Here is a 16236-nt window from a genome sequence, read left to right as displayed (position 1 = left end):
AATGACTTAAATATTAAATTAAATTTGATGAGATGTCTTTAACCTCAGGCAATGATGCTGAAGTTTGAAATAAATCTTTTTGGCAAAGGAACAACAATAACAAATGGATTGATGAGTTCACTATAAATTGTGTATTCACGACATGGTGACTGAGAAACAGAGCAGTCCAAATATAACAGAAGTAAATAATGATATATCACCATCAACTCAGCAGCATTTTACAGATCAATTATAAATCAAAATAGGTCCTCGTAGGTTGTGGCACCAGGTCTGGAAGGAGATATCATTACATCTCACGAGAGCTCTTGAACCAGGTTTGATGGAGTTCACTCGATGAGTCTGCTCGTTCACAAATATGCAGTTGATAAAGCCTATTGATCGCCTCCTATTTCCACAAATGAAAACCTAAAACGAAAACTCACGTTGAAAAATTGTAACCACTCAAAAGCCTGTCATTTACGAAAGAGATTGGGACTTCATTGTCCGTTTGTTTTGAGGACATTACACACCTGTGATGTAGGCTGTATTACAGATATATGTATTTGTTTAACATTTTGTTATAGTCAGAATGGAAACCTGGAGAGTTGTTGCGCTCATCCAGGAGGAGATATAATCATATCTCATAAGAACTCCAATCATCATGTTCTGAAGTTCTCTTTTAGAGAACCACAGGTAAGGATAGACCTCACTAATGATATCTTCCTATTGTTGTCAGAACAATTGTTACTTTTACGTAGGAGTACCTAGGTCATGGTGCTACCTTAAGTCAACAATGATGATTTACCTTCATGATTTAAATGTTCAATTAAATTTGATGAGATGTCTTTAACCTCAGCTAATGATGCTGAAGTTTGAAATTAATCTTTTTGGCAAAGGAACAACAATAACAAATGGATTGATGAGTTCAGTATAAATTGTGTAATTACGACATGGTGACTGAGAAACAGAGCAGTCCAAACAGAAGTAACTAATGATGTATCACCATCAACTCAGCAGCATTTTACAGATCAATTATAAATCAAAATAGGTCCACGTAGGTTGTGGCACCAGGTCTGGAAGGAGATATCATTACATCTCACGAGAGCTCTTGAACCAGGTTTGATGGAGTTCACGCGATGAGTCTGCTCATTCACAAATATGCAGTTGATAAAGTCTCTTGATCGCCTCCTATTTCCACCAATAAAAACATAAAAATTAAAACTCCCATTGACAATTTTAAGCACTCAAAAGCCTGTCAATTACGAAAGAGATTGGGACATCATTGTCCGTTTGTTTTGAGGACAGTACACACCTGTGATGGAGGCTGTATTACGGATATATGTATTTGTTTTACATTTTGTTATAGTCAGAATGGAAACCTGGAGAGTTGTTACGCTCAGCCAGGAGGAGATATAATCATATTCCATAATATCTCCAATCATCATGTTCTGAAGTTCTCTTTTAGAGAGCCACAGGTAAGGATAGACCTCACTAATGATATGTTCCTATTGTTGTCAGAACAATTGTTACTTTCACATAGGAGTACCTAGGTCATGGTGCTACCTTAGGTCAACAATGACTTAAATGTTAAATTAAATTTGATGAGATGTCTTTAACCTCAGGCAATGATGCTGAAGTTTGAAATAAATCTTTTTGGCAAAGGAACAACAATAACAAATGGATTGATGAGTTCACTATAAATTGTGTATTCACGACATGGTGACTGAGAAACAGAGCAGTCCAAATATAACAGAAGTAAATAATGATATATCACCATCAACTCAGCAGCATTTTACAGATCAATTATAAATCAAAATAGGTCCTCGTAGGTTGTGGCACCAGGTCTGGAAGGAGATATCATTACATCTCACGAGAGCTCTTGAACCAGGTTTGATGGAGTTCACTCGATGAGTCTGCTCGTTCACAAATATGCAGTTGATAAAGCCTATTGATCACCTCCTATTTCCACAAATGAAAACCTAAAACGAAAACTCACGTTGAAAAATTGTAACCACTCAAAAGCCTGTCATTTACGAAAGAGATTGGGACTTCATTGTCCGTTTGTTTTGAGGACAGTACACACCTGTGATGTAGGCTGTATTACAGATATATGTATTTGTTTAACATTTTGTTATAGTCAGAATTGAAACCTGGAGAGTTGTTGCGCTCATCCAGGAGGAGATATAATCATATCTCATAAGAACTCCAATCATCATGTTCTGAAGTTCTCTTTTAGAGAACCACAGGTAAGGATAGACCTCACTAATGATATCTTCCTTCCGTTGTCAGAACAATTGTTACTTTTACATAGGAGTACCTAGGTCATGGTGCTACCTTAAGTCAACAATGATGATTTACCTTCATGACTTAAACGTTAAATTAAATTTGATGAGATGTCTTTAACCTCAGCTAATGATGCTGAAGTTTGAAATTAATCTTTTTGGCAAAGGAACAACAATAACAAATGGATTGATGAGTTCAGTATAAATTGTGTATTCACGACATGGTGACTGAGAAACAGAGCAGTCTAGATATAACAGAAGTAACTAATGATATATCACCATCAACTCAGCAGCATTTTACAAATCATTTATAAATCAAAATAGGTCCACGTAGGTTGTGGCACCAGGTCTGGAAGGAGATATCATTACATCTCACGAGAGCTCTTGAAACAGGTTTGATGGAGTTCACGCGATGAGTCTGCTCATTCACAAATATGCAGTTGATAAAGTCTCTTGATCGCCTCCTATTTCCACCAATTAAAACAAAAAAATTAAAACTCCCATTGACAATTTTAAGCACTCAAAAGCCACTCAATTACGAAAGAGATTGGGACTTCATTGTCCGTTTGTTTTGAGGACAGTACACACCTGTGATGTAGGCTGTATTACAGATAGATGTATTTGTTTTACATTTTGTTATAGTCAGAATGGAAACCTGGAGAGTTGTTGCGCTCATCCAGGAGGAGATATAATCATATCTCATAAGAACTCCAATCATCATGTTCTGAAGTTCTCTTTTAGAGAACCACAGGTAAGGATAGACCTCACTAATGATATGTTCCTACCGTTGTCAGAACAATTGTTACTTTTACATAGGAGTACCTAGGTCATGGTGCTACCTTAAGTCAACAATGATGATTTACCTTCATGACTTAAACGTTAAATTAAATTTGATGAGATGTCTTTAACCTCAGCTAATGATGCTGAAGTTTGAAATTAATCTTTTTGGCAACGGAACAACAATAACAAATGGATTGATGAGTTCAGTATAAATTGTGTAATTACGACATGGTGACTGAGAAACAGAGCAGTCTAGATATAACAGAAGTAACTAATGATATATCACCATCAACTCAGCAGCATTTTACAAATCATTTATAAATCAAAATAGGTCCACGTAGGTTGTGGCACCAGGTCTGGAAGGAGATATCATTACATCTCACAAGAGCTCTTGAACCAGGTTTGATGGAGTTCACTCGATGAGTTTGCTCGTTCACAAATATGCAGTTGATAAAGTCTCTTTATCGCCTCCTATTTCCACCAATAAAAAGCTAAAAACTTAAACTCCCATTGACAATTTTTAGCCACTCAAAAGCCTGTCAATTACGAAAGAGATTGGGACTTCATTGTCCGTTTGTTTTGAGGACAGTACACACCTGTGATGTAGGCTGTATTACAGATATATGTATTTGTTTAACATTTTCATATAGTTTCTTATGGGAAACCTGGAGAGCTGTTGCGCTCAGCCAGGAAGGAAGAAGATATAATATCTCATAAGTTCTCCAATCATCATGTTCTGAAGTTCTCTATTAGAGAACCACAGGTAAGGATAGACCTCACTAATGATATATTCCTACCGTTGTCAGAACCTATTTGTCTGTTACGTAGGAGTACTCAGGTCATGGTGCATGACCTGAGTAGGTCAACGATGATGATTTGGCCTTGTGACTATCCTAAATTTTTTTTATTTATAAACAGCTTTAATAAATAGTCACTCAAGATTAAATTGAATGACCCAGATTGAATATTTGATGCTTATACAGTTCGGACAAAATTTTGTTTTTAGGTCTTGATGGAAATACATTTTATATTGTATAGATTTTATATATTTGAAAGCCATCTACAAAACGTTAAGAAACTTGAAACACAGATTCCTCACTTTCTATAAAGTGCAATATGATTACGGCCTTTATATTTATTTATTCTGACATCACCTGTCCTTGTCTTGTTCCAAATGTTTTTCTTATTTCTGTCTTGTTTTTTTCACAATTTTTAACTTAAATTGCTTGTTTATTAATTTATTTTGTATGTGTAATGCACCTTCAGTTGGCACTCCCAATTTCGTTGTATAGGTGACTGTACAATGACAATAAAGTCTATCTTATCTTATCTTATCTTATTCATACATTTTTGTACAAATATATACACACCTTGGGGGAAAGCCATCAAACCAAATCCTCATCGATTTAAAGCACTAGCACTATGACATATATTCTGACAACAGTCGGCCAGAATCATTAGGGAGGTGCATCCATAATTCTTGTTCCCTCGTCAAGATCTTATGATATATTATTATGACTCCCTTCTGGCTGAGTGCAACCACTGGCCAGGTATAATTTTGTGAGATCTTGAGATCTTTTGATATCCCTTTCCCTCTCACAACAACCATCCACAATCTTATCTGATTATGGTGCTATGAAAGAAACGAGATAGGGACTAGTAGTTTTTTTTTGGCATTTATGAAGTTGTGGAGGTCATCAATACTGATTACAGCAACAAAAGCAAATTATTTTTTAGCGCATTTAATAGATGACTTTGTTGCAGCAAAATATTCTAACATATATTACAATTCACTTTTTTAAAAAAAGAAATCTGTTCAGCAAATTGATTTGTTGTCATTGTGAATCATTATTTCTTTGATAATGTACTTAAACTAATTGGTATTAGATACTATAAGACATTTACAAAATATTTAACCTACTCGTTACCAGTTACTGTATAAATAGCCTCACCAAGCCCTTATTCATGTTAATATTTACAATAATATTCCTTGAAGAAAACATATTCAAATATCCTCTTAGTGCTGAAGAACTCTGTTGGACCCTCAATGTCTCAACATAGTACACATTAAGACTAGTGCTCACTGAGCCTCAAAGCCACGTCATTGGTCCAATGGAGAGACAAACAGGTTAGTGGACCTGCTCAGGGCGTAGGTCGGAGAAGATTTGTGAGTGTCATCAGCTTGGCCTTCGTCCAGCATTAAGAGTCTATCCACTCAATGGATGACGCATCTGGCATAGTCCTATAAAGAATTTATTTCAGTGGTGTACAATCCACCTTAAGTAATGAGTGGATCAGGGCATAGGCAAACTTTCACCAGCATTGTTTTGAAGAAAGGACCAGTGATAGTAACCCACGCTTTCTTCCCTTGAGATGTGCTCCAGCAGGCCTAGCCCTTCCCTGAATTGATTTTAAAAGTCAGTCCTGAGAGGCCCCACCCTTTCGAAAGGCACATTCTTTATTTTTTAACCAAACGTATTCTATATCCCACCTTTCTACAGAAATATTATAAGTGCTGCGGATACCGAACTCAACATTGGAATTGCTTGATATATATACTCATGTTTTTTCTGCTCTCAATTTTGAGACATTTCTAAAAATGTCCCCTCCCAAGAGGCATACTTTCCGCATTACCATTTATTTCTTTACTAAGTCAATAGTCTGTTATAGACACGGGCGCACCGGAACTAGGAATGTGCTGTTCTGCACAGGCTTGTTCAATCCAGTTGCATATTAAGTACATGACATTGTTTGATGTAAAAAAATTCTCCGCACCACTTACTTGCAGCCTACTTGTGCATATTTATACCCACAAGGGCCTAACGTCTCTCTAAGAGCATTGGCTTTTTATTGCTTGGTGAAATGTTGCCGAAAGCAGTCGGTATCAGAGTCAGGTCACGCTCCTTTCATTCTTTCACCATATATGGTTAAATAAATGTGGTGCCAATGCTTGCCACAACTGCACACTCAAAACTAGGTTTATTGCTTTGTAAGAAAATCCAGTAATGCTTGAATGGGCAGCTGTTGAGGTACATTTATAGGGTTGTTGGCACGTTACGGAAAGAGTCTTTTTGTTCATTTGCATAGATTTTCCAAGCCAAAAGTGTCAGTCATCTTTAGTTATCCAAGGTTGTTCCCCATCTGTCAACAGAACAGCAGAAATAGAGGAACAATGAATACGACAGGATCAACCATCCCCTCTCGCTAATACTCCTGGTGGTCAAGGTTATACGGTAAACACTAGAGCCTCTGTAGAGGTTCAATGTTGACACAGATCTTAATGATTCACAACTCAACATAATCCGAAACTAAACCCCAGATTTAAATCTTAATTAGTTAAAGGCATCTGCCCACACATCCAAGTTACAACCAATCTGTTTATAAGCAAAACTTACTAATGTAATAGTTTACATATTTTTCAAATTAGGAAAAGATCTCCAAACACTACGGCAGCAATCATGTACTTTGTTCATATTATTTAGGCGTGTTATGATATAATATAACAAACTATTCACTGTCATAGGGATTGATATGGCAGCAAATTTATATTTTATATGACAATATAAAATATAACACAATCCGATAATACTATGACAAACTAGGGAAATATCTGGATTGTTTAACTATGGGAACCTGCACGGCAACTTATTTGGTTCTCGGATGGTAATCCAATTAACCTTAACATCTTTAGTTTTGTTTGTTACTTGTTAGATCAGTTTGTGACTCTCCCACCTTTTTGTTGGAATTCTCCAACGTCTATCACCACTCCTCACTTCTTCCAACCAACCTGCCGGCTTCTGTTTGCTGGTACACATACCTCAAAGCGACTGTACACCTTCTTCTCCTTCCTCATACTCTCCATCCTCTTCAGCAGGCCCTCTCTCTCCTGTGGGTTGGCTTGGGGTCGCGAAAAGAGAGTCTTCCTCAATGAATTCTGTCTCTCCAGGCCCTCGTCTCCAGGGTCGCCCTCCTTGGCCCCGCCTGCTTTGTTCTTCTGACTGTTGGCAGAGATCTGCCCCAGGATGACCTTGGTGTCGTCTCGTAGGTTGCTGCTGAACAGCACCGAGCCACCGGTGGACTGGTACCGCGATGGTCCAGAGGTTCCCGCTGACACTTTGTGGTTAGCGTTGGGTTGGTCATGGTTGCTTGGTCCCGTGTGAGAAGACGTGCTTGACTTTTTGCTGGAGTCTTCAGTGATTTCCACCACAGTTCTCATGGTCTTTTCATCGGCACTAGCAGCAGATTTCTTGTCCTTATCCTTAGGCACAAGGAAGCCCTTTAACCTCTGCGTCTGCTTCTTGAGGAAATCCAGAGGCTTCCCCTCACTCTTGCCATCACTCCCTATTGTGTTGATGGAAGTATTGGAGCCACAATTCTTGTTGAGTACGTCCCTTGAGTCAGAACGCATCATGGATGAAGAGCTGTGCGAGCGGCTCTTCTTCAGTTCACTCTTCTCTGCGTCGGTTGCATCCGCTGTCAGCATGTCCTCACCACTAGAGACCCGACGAGGGTTCAGTGCTTTGAGCTTCAACGGGTCCTTTCGGAAGATGTTTGGAGAGGGAAAGGGCTTCAGAGACTTGAAAGGGTCCTTCTTCTGAACTTCTGACCCATTCCCCGCCTTCCGAGTGGAATCTGGCTCTGTTGGCTTCAGCTGGTTTACTGACGGCTTGGTCGAGACCGCAGGTGGCTTGTTTCCACTGACAGACGATCTGCGAGTGAGCTCCGCTAGCCTAGATGAGATGTCTAACTTCTTGGGTTCAGGTTCTGGTGGGTTAACAGAAACAGATGGGATGTCGTGAGTGGCTGTGCTATGATGTGTTTTATCCAAAAGGTCTGGCTTCTTTTCAATTGGCCCCATGGCTTTGAGTGCTGTTTCTGTCTCCGTCCTTGAGGTTTTTCTCTTGGCGGCCAAATCTTTAAAATACTGTAGGCGACTAGCTGGATCATTCATATTCAATGATGATTCTTGTTGAGTTTTCAAAGAACCTGCAGTGACATTGGAGGGCGCTTCAGCTGGGGAAGTCTTAATTTCTTGGCTTGCATTCTGAAATTTATCTTTGAGGTCTTTAAAGCTGGTCTCCCCCTTCTCTTTGGCCGGTACTTTCTGTTTCTCATCGTCCTTGTCCTTCTCCTCTGTCTTCTTCCTCCACTCAAAAGGCTCCCGGTTCAAGGGCTTCCTCTTCTCAAGCATCTGAGCCACTATAGAGGTGGTGCGGATATGGTCTAGATCCTCGTCTTCCTCTGTGGCGGGGTTAAGACCCAGGCCCCCGCTGTGCTTCTCCACCTTTGAGGAGGAAAAGATAAGGGAGGAGCGCAGCCGAGAGCTTCTCATGAGCATCGGGTTGACACGGGTGCGGAATGACTCGTGCTTGGAAACAGAGACCTCTGGACCCTCCTTCATCTCCACATCTCCTGTTCCCTCCCTGGCTCCCAATCTGTCCCTCTCCATGTCACTCTCCTTCTCTCTTTCTTTCTCCATCATGTGGTGACTATAGGTAGTGCTGGGCTGCAGATCCCTGGTTGGGCCAGAGTCTTTCTCGCTGTTGTCATGTAAAACGGGTTTCCCAAAGCGTGGTCTCAGAACATCTGGTTTAGAGGGCATTTCTTTTTTCCCGTAGCGATTTGTGGAACGTTGAGGGTCCGCTACCTGTTGAGCTGATGGATCATCATCAAATGCATCCGGGCCTAGAGCCTGAGGTAGGCCTTCCTCTCCGCCGTCCTCGTACGTGCTGAGGAAGGAGTTGATCCTCCAACTCCTCATGCCCTGTCTGGCGCTCGGGTCTTGATCCCGCTCCTGTTCAGACGGCTTCAGGAACGGCTGTTTCTCTGGAGGGTGCGTGGGAGAGTTCTGGCATGCAAAGGGTTGGCCTATGGTGGGCCTCTTCTGTGTTGAAACTCCTTCATATCGCCCTGCTTCGTGATGTCCATGGAGCCCTTCAGGTCCTTTCAGGTCATCCGACGAGAAGTAATCTCGACTGTAGCCTCCAACGACAGGTGGTTCAGATGTGTAGCTTGATTCTGAACGCTGATCTAAGGCGAGATTCGAAGCATGCATTTGGAGTCTGTCATAATGTCCATGGCCAGATCCATGTTCCGGCCCCTCATGGTAATAAGACCGTTGTTGGGTCTGCTCCCTGTCAAATACAAAAGTGAGTAAATAATATTCCAAAAATTAGAAAGACAACACTTTTTGCTTGGATGTATGTATGTTTTATCAGCGGTTTATTTGTTTTTATTAGAGTGAAGAGACGCGCTGAAAACTACATCCCGAGTTCGAGATCTCAATCATGGGGTATTGCCCAATATCCCGAGATAGCGAAGCAATCAAATTGCGCCATTTTAGGAGGTTTACGTGTATCATATACTAAAGTATCATAGTATGAAATTGGCTACTCAGAATTCAAATTCAGGAGAAAAGTGATAACATTATACAATTCAATCTGACAATGGGCAATATGATCAATAAATGGACTAACCTCTGATAATCAGTCTCTTCCAGATTATTCATGACTCTGTGTTTCATGTACTGCTTTGACGACGAGTAGCTCTCCTGGGTGCCTTCCGCGTAGCTGTGTCTCTTGAATCCAGTAGAGCTCAGCTCCATCTGTCTAGAGACTATGGACCTTCCCTGCTCTAAGTACGATTGCTGAAGATGAAACTGCTGCTGTGCATACTTTCCAATTGTTATGCCTGCCGTGGGTTCCATCGAGTGTCGAAAGGGTTCGTTCCTTCGAAACGCGAGAGGATTCCGATCAGATTCTCCGTAGGGGAAGGCAGAGGGAAGCTCGTTTTGTCGTGGAAAAACCCTGTTGCTCAGCAATGACTGGGATCGCTTCAAACCAAACTGACTGCTTTGATAATCTGGGTTGCCATGTGGCACAATTGATTGGTCGATTATCAGAGGCTCTGACTGAGCAAAGAGAATACGAAACTCTTCATCAAAGCTGGCGACAAGCTCCCCGAGGAAGAGGTGGGCGATGCAGCGGTGTATCTTCTCATAGGACCACATGAAGCTGGAAGACATGGAGATACGAAGGAGGAGGTGGTTAATATTAACTAATGTAATCACAAGAGCTTACAGAAGAATAAGCTATTTAACCTGGGAGTATTGCATTATTATGCTTTCTATTTTGTTTTGTTTTTAAACTTTTTTGTAGGCTCGCTTACCTATAGTTTCCACTGATGACAGCTCTGCAGTCAGCCAGGAGGAAGCGGTCTTTAACCTGTCCCTTGAAAGACTTCCCCGTTCGGCAGTAGTATGTTATTCCTGCCACAGTCCTCACACGCATCATCTGCGACAACCACAATGACACACAAGGGCACCATGTTATGAAGGCACAGGGAGAAGGTTAATAAACTACAAAGTTGGCTGCAGAAAGCATCCCTATGACATTCACTCAGTAGTATATGCAAATTCAACTCACTTGAATCAAGTCCAAGTTAACCCTGCAGTTGTTCACCATGGCAACAAAGTGATGGGCGTTCTGCTCGTCCAATAGGATGTAGACAGGGACGCGGCGGGCTGCGGCGTCCAGGAGGTCAGAGAAGATGTCTACATCCGTGAAGATGTCCATCACCACGGCGATAACCTGGGGCAAAACAGGGAGTGATCAGACGCACCGCTGACATTGAACAACATGAGTATGGTTACCTTTGCAGAGGTTTTAACTATGACAATAATTGATATTGAATTATCACAAACTTCTCAAAACTGTGAAGTTAAATGTAAATTATGAGAATAAAGAAAGATCTATGTAACTGTGATGGATAAACGTATACAAAATGTCTTCAAATGCAAAAACATTGGCTCTGCATAAATATTAACATTTGTTATGGGAGCTTGAGTGCTCTCATAATTTGGATAAGACACGCATATTCAGCAGACATGTTTGAATAGGGCCCAACCCTTTTTTCTATGAAGTATTCTCCTCCACAATTGATTTGCAACCTAATCAAACACACCTTATTCCCCTTAGGTGGGGATTGGCATTTTAGATAAACATGGTTATCACATTTAACACCACAATATCCTTGATGTAAAACCCAATTGAATTGAAGTGTATCTAATGACATAATAAATGTTGGCTCCAAGACAGTATGAAGCCAACAAGGCTAAAAACAACTACTTGCACGAATGCAAAATACAATTTAAGTGATTTTTTAGGTCGTTTTAATTTTGTATTTGTTATCTATAATAACTATTGTGTAATAATTTCATATTTTTTATACGATGCACTTGTGTGCCCCTACCTTCACTCTACCTTCGTAACGTGAAGCCCAAAGCATGCAGGAGGCGGATTGTAGTTCATATTTGTTTTGTAACCAAAATAATCATCTGGATATTTTAGGTAAGACAGACTACCTGTTCGTTCCTCAACCTGCTTGACTACATTCAGGCTGAGGCTTGACAACAGTGAACGTCATAATTGCCGAGGAACAAACTGCTTGTCTATTAAAACATGACCACACTAAAAGTCCTAATGACAAGCCAAGACGCATACATTTCTGCACAGAAAATGGACCGCAGACCCAACAGGCCAAGCAACACAAACCGGTGCAACCGCTTATGGCATTTGACATTTGTACTCTGCACCTTCTGTTATGGCAACAACAAGCTATAGTCTGGTCTACCAACGCCAAAGTATAACCGAAAGCATGCTTGTACTTCATGTCCCATTCCTTAGAGTGAGCTCTTGATCTGAAAACACTGAAGTGGTTTCCTCAGAGCCATGGAGGCATGAATCGGACTGACAGTGTTTAAACGCCTGACTAAACATCCAAACTGATGGCTTTCCTGAACCAGAAAGACCCGTTTGTGATAAGCCACTGCTTTCTCAAACACCTACATGACATGCACTCTTGATGAGCCTCCTGGCTTGCTCCTTGATGCTGGGCATCTCAGGGTCCGAGGGGTTGATCAGGGTGGTGACCTCCGTGGGCCCTATGAAGCTGTGCTGCTGCTGGGGCCATCCCAGGTCCAGGCCTGGAGCGTCCAGGTCGGAGTGCACTGGCCAGTAGGTGTCAGATGATCCATCGTCCTCCATAACTCCCTCATGGTAGGTCAGCTCTGGCATACTGGCAGACTGGCTCTGGCTGGGAGTCTGGAGGGTGGACTTGATGTGATCGATCTCGGGCTGTGCCAGGAAGGGCACCACGTCGGCCTTCTGGAGGAACTCATAGTAACCCTGATAAGGCAGTAAAAATGTCCCCATCATTAGCTTTGTTTACATACAGAAAATGACAAGAGGACAACGAACTCAAAAGCATGAAGAATACGATTTTCTTTCCTTGAATGACCCACTAAATGGATGAGAGGATTTGGAAATGAAAGACAAATATATTCATGAAAATCAACAATAGTAAACAGATATAACATTGTTTCTTAAATTGGCAGTGTTTATAGCGCAGATTGGTCCGGACGGCGCAGACTTAAAGGCTGAGATCCATCATCACCCATGTCTTCAACCTCTTTGGCTAACAGTAACCGACGCAATGTTATTACCTGGGAGTCCTCTTCGATCAGCGCGTCGATTGCCAGGCGGTACTCCTCACGGTAGTGAGGGGGGAGGTAGTTAGGGTCGAGAGGGTTATCGCCCACCGAGGAGCTTTGAGATCGGTGCGCCATGGTCCGAGGCGAGGTTGGGGTTACAGGTCAGAGTGCAGGGGGGGGCCGACAGGTAGAGGAAGGGAGGGATTTCAACCTAGAGAGTAAAGACAAAAAGGTAAAATAAGGATTCTCTAGTAATTACGACGGACAGACTATGGAAATGAGGATATGGAAATGGTGAGGGAGAATATAGAAATACAAAAAGCGTCGCAAGAGGATTGAATGGCTTAGTTAACATAATAGATGAGATGGTTTGTTCAAACGTACTCATTTCACTGAAGACATTTGAATAAGACATCAAATGTACAAAGCAACGATTTGGTTAGTAACCAGAGGGGATCAATAAGCAAGCTGTTACTTGTGTGATTCAAGTGCTGCAATGTACCGCGCAAGAAGAACCTCCGTGTAGAGTTATTGAAACAACATTAAATAGATAATAACAGAGGTTATGGTTTATTTAAATGTTGTTTACGGTTGCACACCTATGACCTACTTTTCCTTCTACAGTATTGTACACCGTTACTGAGGCTCCCAAAAGGGAAGCAAGTGAAGAAAAAACATTGCCCATACCTTAAACAAAGCAGCCATTGTTGTAGAGGCAAAATCAAGCAGTCTAAAGATAACATGTGTTACACCTAGATTCACAGAGTGCCGTACAGTAATAGAAAGATACTATGTCAGACCAATACATTTCTTTACTGTTCAACACTCGATGACTCTGGTCAGACACACGCTTTGTAGAAAATATCCAACTATTGCTTATGGATAGATTACTCATTACTGCTAGCATTGCTCAGCAATATTGTACAGTCATCTTTGTATTCAATTTGTATGCAGAGAACCTTTATGTGAGTAGTTGTACATAACCGCAAGACTACACTACTATATGTACTATAATATTAGGGTTAGTTTACCACCCATTGTAGAATTATACACCCTGTTCAATACACATCAACATTGTAGTTGAATGGAAAGTCCACCTTGAGTTGCACCAATGATTAGTGAAAATTCAATCGAGGGACATGGGCCAACGGCAAATAGATATCTGAGGAGGGGGGAACTCACAGGACCCATACAATGGTGAGGGGAAGACAAAGGACTAGGCGCATTGAGAGCATTAAGAGAGTAGTAAGACAGCTGGGGCTGTAAATAGCTGTCAGGACAGGTTCTCTCATATTCCTGTTGAGCAAACTTGTCATGCAGCCAATCTGAATATGCAGTCTGTGGTACAAGAACTATAATTCATTGATGAGATGCATTTCAGTAGTTTCACCAGTTCCCATGCTAAATGACATGCTATTAGGTAATATGACAGATGCATTTACATTTATGCTCCTCAGAACATTGCAGTGTGGGATAGTACAAACTATTTGTTTTTTTTGTGTCACTCTCACTGTTTGCCACTGTTGAAATCTGTCTTACTTACTTCAGGAATGAGGAAAATGCAAGCAGTGAAAGGTGAAGGGTGTGTTATGGCCTATGTGGTCAGAATGGGAGAGTGACTAGTGGTATTCTAACATGTACAAGTTAAAAACTGAGCAACATGTATTCAACACACATCTGAAATCTGAAATGAGGGGTAAGGCCTTTGTGTCCGACCTCACGGTCAAAGGGGTGGCCCTGTTGTATGAGTCACAGCATAGGCTAGCCTAGCCTGGCCTGAGGCTAATTTGCTACATGCCTGTGATTCATCCGCTAGCATATTGGCTAACATCCTGGTGCCTGACTCATTTTCTACCACATAAGTACATGTTGTAGTATGCTGTGCCGATTTCCCGAGGAAAGTTCCACTGCGGAACAAAACCAGCCATCTGCAGACCATATTCTTGAAGGGATGAATGTGGCGAGCATCAGATTTGAATCTTTAGCAACGGACTTAAATTAAAGTGGCCATCTTGAAGATTTCAAAATATTTTAATTTCGATAAATGAACGGCTTAGCTGACACTGAATGTCATCCAAGTTCAATCATTAGCTATCCCCGAATGACCTAACCCAGTGGTGATTGAGCCTTTGGACCACGGATGAATGCTTTAGCATTTTCAGTAAGTATTAGGATTGTGACAAACTCGGTTGATAGCTAGGCCTACGTTTCCGCCATGCATCAAAGTCCCAAGCGGTGCAGTTAGTGGCATGTTTTCAATCACCCAGCAGTGGTTGTTCCCCCAGAGAGGGTATGGCGGAGCTTCCCACTTGCTCTTCAACTCACTTGTCTAACAGCCTAACGCTTTTTTCCACTGTGCTGCCGCCTAAGAGAACGAAACAGAGATCTTTAAAAAAAACTATAAATTAACCTAATACAAAATTAGCCTGAGGAACGGCAAGATTTGTGCTGATTCAGGACATAGTGTACCTGTGCAGGTAAAACAACAAGCTCTGTGAGAGCGATGTGTCCTCACATGTGGCTAGTGGTGTGTAAAGAATTTCCCTGGTCATGAGTTCAAATCATACAGGTTGTGAAACCCAACCGAGATCTTACCCCACTGAATAAGATTACTTTACGGCTATAAATTGTAAATGCCTTTGACTCAGGCTGGTGAGTTCTACTATTAAACACAGAAAGGCTAGCTGATTAAGACTGGATATTTTGGGTTGATTCCTCCAAACTTCATTCTGTACTGATCATTAAGTGTCAACGGATTGGCAGTCAAATGACCAAGGATAACAAAGCACATGGAAGCAGGCTGTCTTCACCTGACCCAGACTGACTAGTGTGATATCCAAACACTGTAGAAACTGGGTTTTAATTTGATGACAATGCTGAGACTCATTGGGAGATAGGATCACTCTTTCAGATCTCTTCTTTCAGATATTGCAATGTGTTTCCCTAGGGGGTGGGCTGGGAGGAGTACTTATATTTAACATAAATAGTCAATTTAAACCAACAAACATTTTACAATATCAGTTGACATAAACAAAGTCTAGTTTATTTTCGGGTAGTAATCAAAGCATTCAGACAGGATTTTCTTCAGAGTATGCAAATGAATCCATGCTTGAATTACTGTCCTTTCAACAGGTCAACTCAAGAGCAGTGGGTGTATTACATCCACAACAGTAAAACATTACAATAGCTAAGCGAAAAACTAAAAAGACTTAAAACTCTCAATGTCTAAAGATAAGTGCATCTCTCTCTCACACACCCGCAAACACACACATATCCACATAGCTTAACACACCTTGCTAAATAAACAGAATTAACTATCAACCATATTCCACCAGTACAGGTTAAATACTGTTTAATTGTTCTTTATGAGTACTTTACTTTGATAAAGACAACACTGTAAAACTGGTTTGGATGGGTGATAATGAAGCCTGTTGGTGTGGGACATTTTAGTAACTGTTAATGATAAACACAAACACTGAGATAAGACTGGAGACAGTAATCAGCACCTCCCTTTCTGTCCGTCTGTCTCCACTCTCAATACAATAACCTGAAAGCCAGTTACACAACTAGCCAAATGCATCTAGTAAAAAGCATAGAGACAAACACATTAAGATGAATGTGTAGAGAGCAGAAGAGTACTATAAGAGAATAGATTTTTTTATTATTTTGAATGGACAGCCAAGTTCTATAACTATAAGTAGCCTA

The 16236-nt window shown here is 41.0% G+C and overlaps 1 protein-coding gene and 5 non-coding genes across 7 annotated transcripts in view; all 6 read right to left on the bottom strand.

Moving 5' to 3' along the window:
• Positions 1–108: 108 nt before the first annotated feature.
• Positions 109–16236, bottom strand: part of fam83hb (family with sequence similarity 83 member Hb) — a 17030-nt gene continuing 902 nt past the window's right edge. For both annotated transcript variants that reach the window (XM_060042682.1, XM_060042683.1), the window contains exons 2-8: positions 12544–12742; positions 11888–12226; positions 10466–10630; positions 10209–10333; positions 9518–10054; positions 6859–9175; positions 109–6182 (exon numbers count right to left, since the gene is read on the bottom strand). In XM_060042682.1, the coding sequence (XP_059898665.1) occupies positions 6162–6182; positions 6859–9175; positions 9518–10054; positions 10209–10333; positions 10466–10630; positions 11888–12226; positions 12544–12666 (3627 nt within the window). In that variant the 5' untranslated portion in view covers positions 12667–12742 and the 3' untranslated portion in view covers positions 109–6161. The remainder of the gene's footprint in view (positions 6183–6858; positions 9176–9517; positions 10055–10208; positions 10334–10465; positions 10631–11887; positions 12227–12543; positions 12743–16236) is intronic.
• On the bottom strand, positions 563–695 carry LOC132451750 (U8 small nucleolar RNA). Its single transcript, XR_009524202.1, has one exon. It is a non-coding gene; the product is annotated as a U8 small nucleolar RNA (small nucleolar RNA).
• LOC132451752 (U8 small nucleolar RNA) lies at positions 1345–1477 on the bottom strand. The gene has a single exon (XR_009524204.1). It is a non-coding gene; the product is annotated as a U8 small nucleolar RNA (small nucleolar RNA).
• LOC132451751 (U8 small nucleolar RNA) lies at positions 2116–2248 on the bottom strand. Its single transcript, XR_009524203.1, has one exon. It is a non-coding gene; the product is annotated as a U8 small nucleolar RNA (small nucleolar RNA).
• On the bottom strand, positions 2903–3035 carry LOC132451749 (U8 small nucleolar RNA). The gene has a single exon (XR_009524201.1). It is a non-coding gene; the product is annotated as a U8 small nucleolar RNA (small nucleolar RNA).
• LOC132451757 (U8 small nucleolar RNA) lies at positions 3693–3827 on the bottom strand. The gene has a single exon (XR_009524209.1). It is a non-coding gene; the product is annotated as a U8 small nucleolar RNA (small nucleolar RNA).

Source organism: Gadus macrocephalus, chromosome 22 (genome assembly GCF_031168955.1).
Source record: "Gadus macrocephalus chromosome 22, ASM3116895v1".
Classification (NCBI taxonomy): Eukaryota; Metazoa; Chordata; class Actinopteri; order Gadiformes; family Gadidae; genus Gadus; species Gadus macrocephalus.
This window is presented reverse-complemented; position numbering and strand designations above follow the sequence as displayed.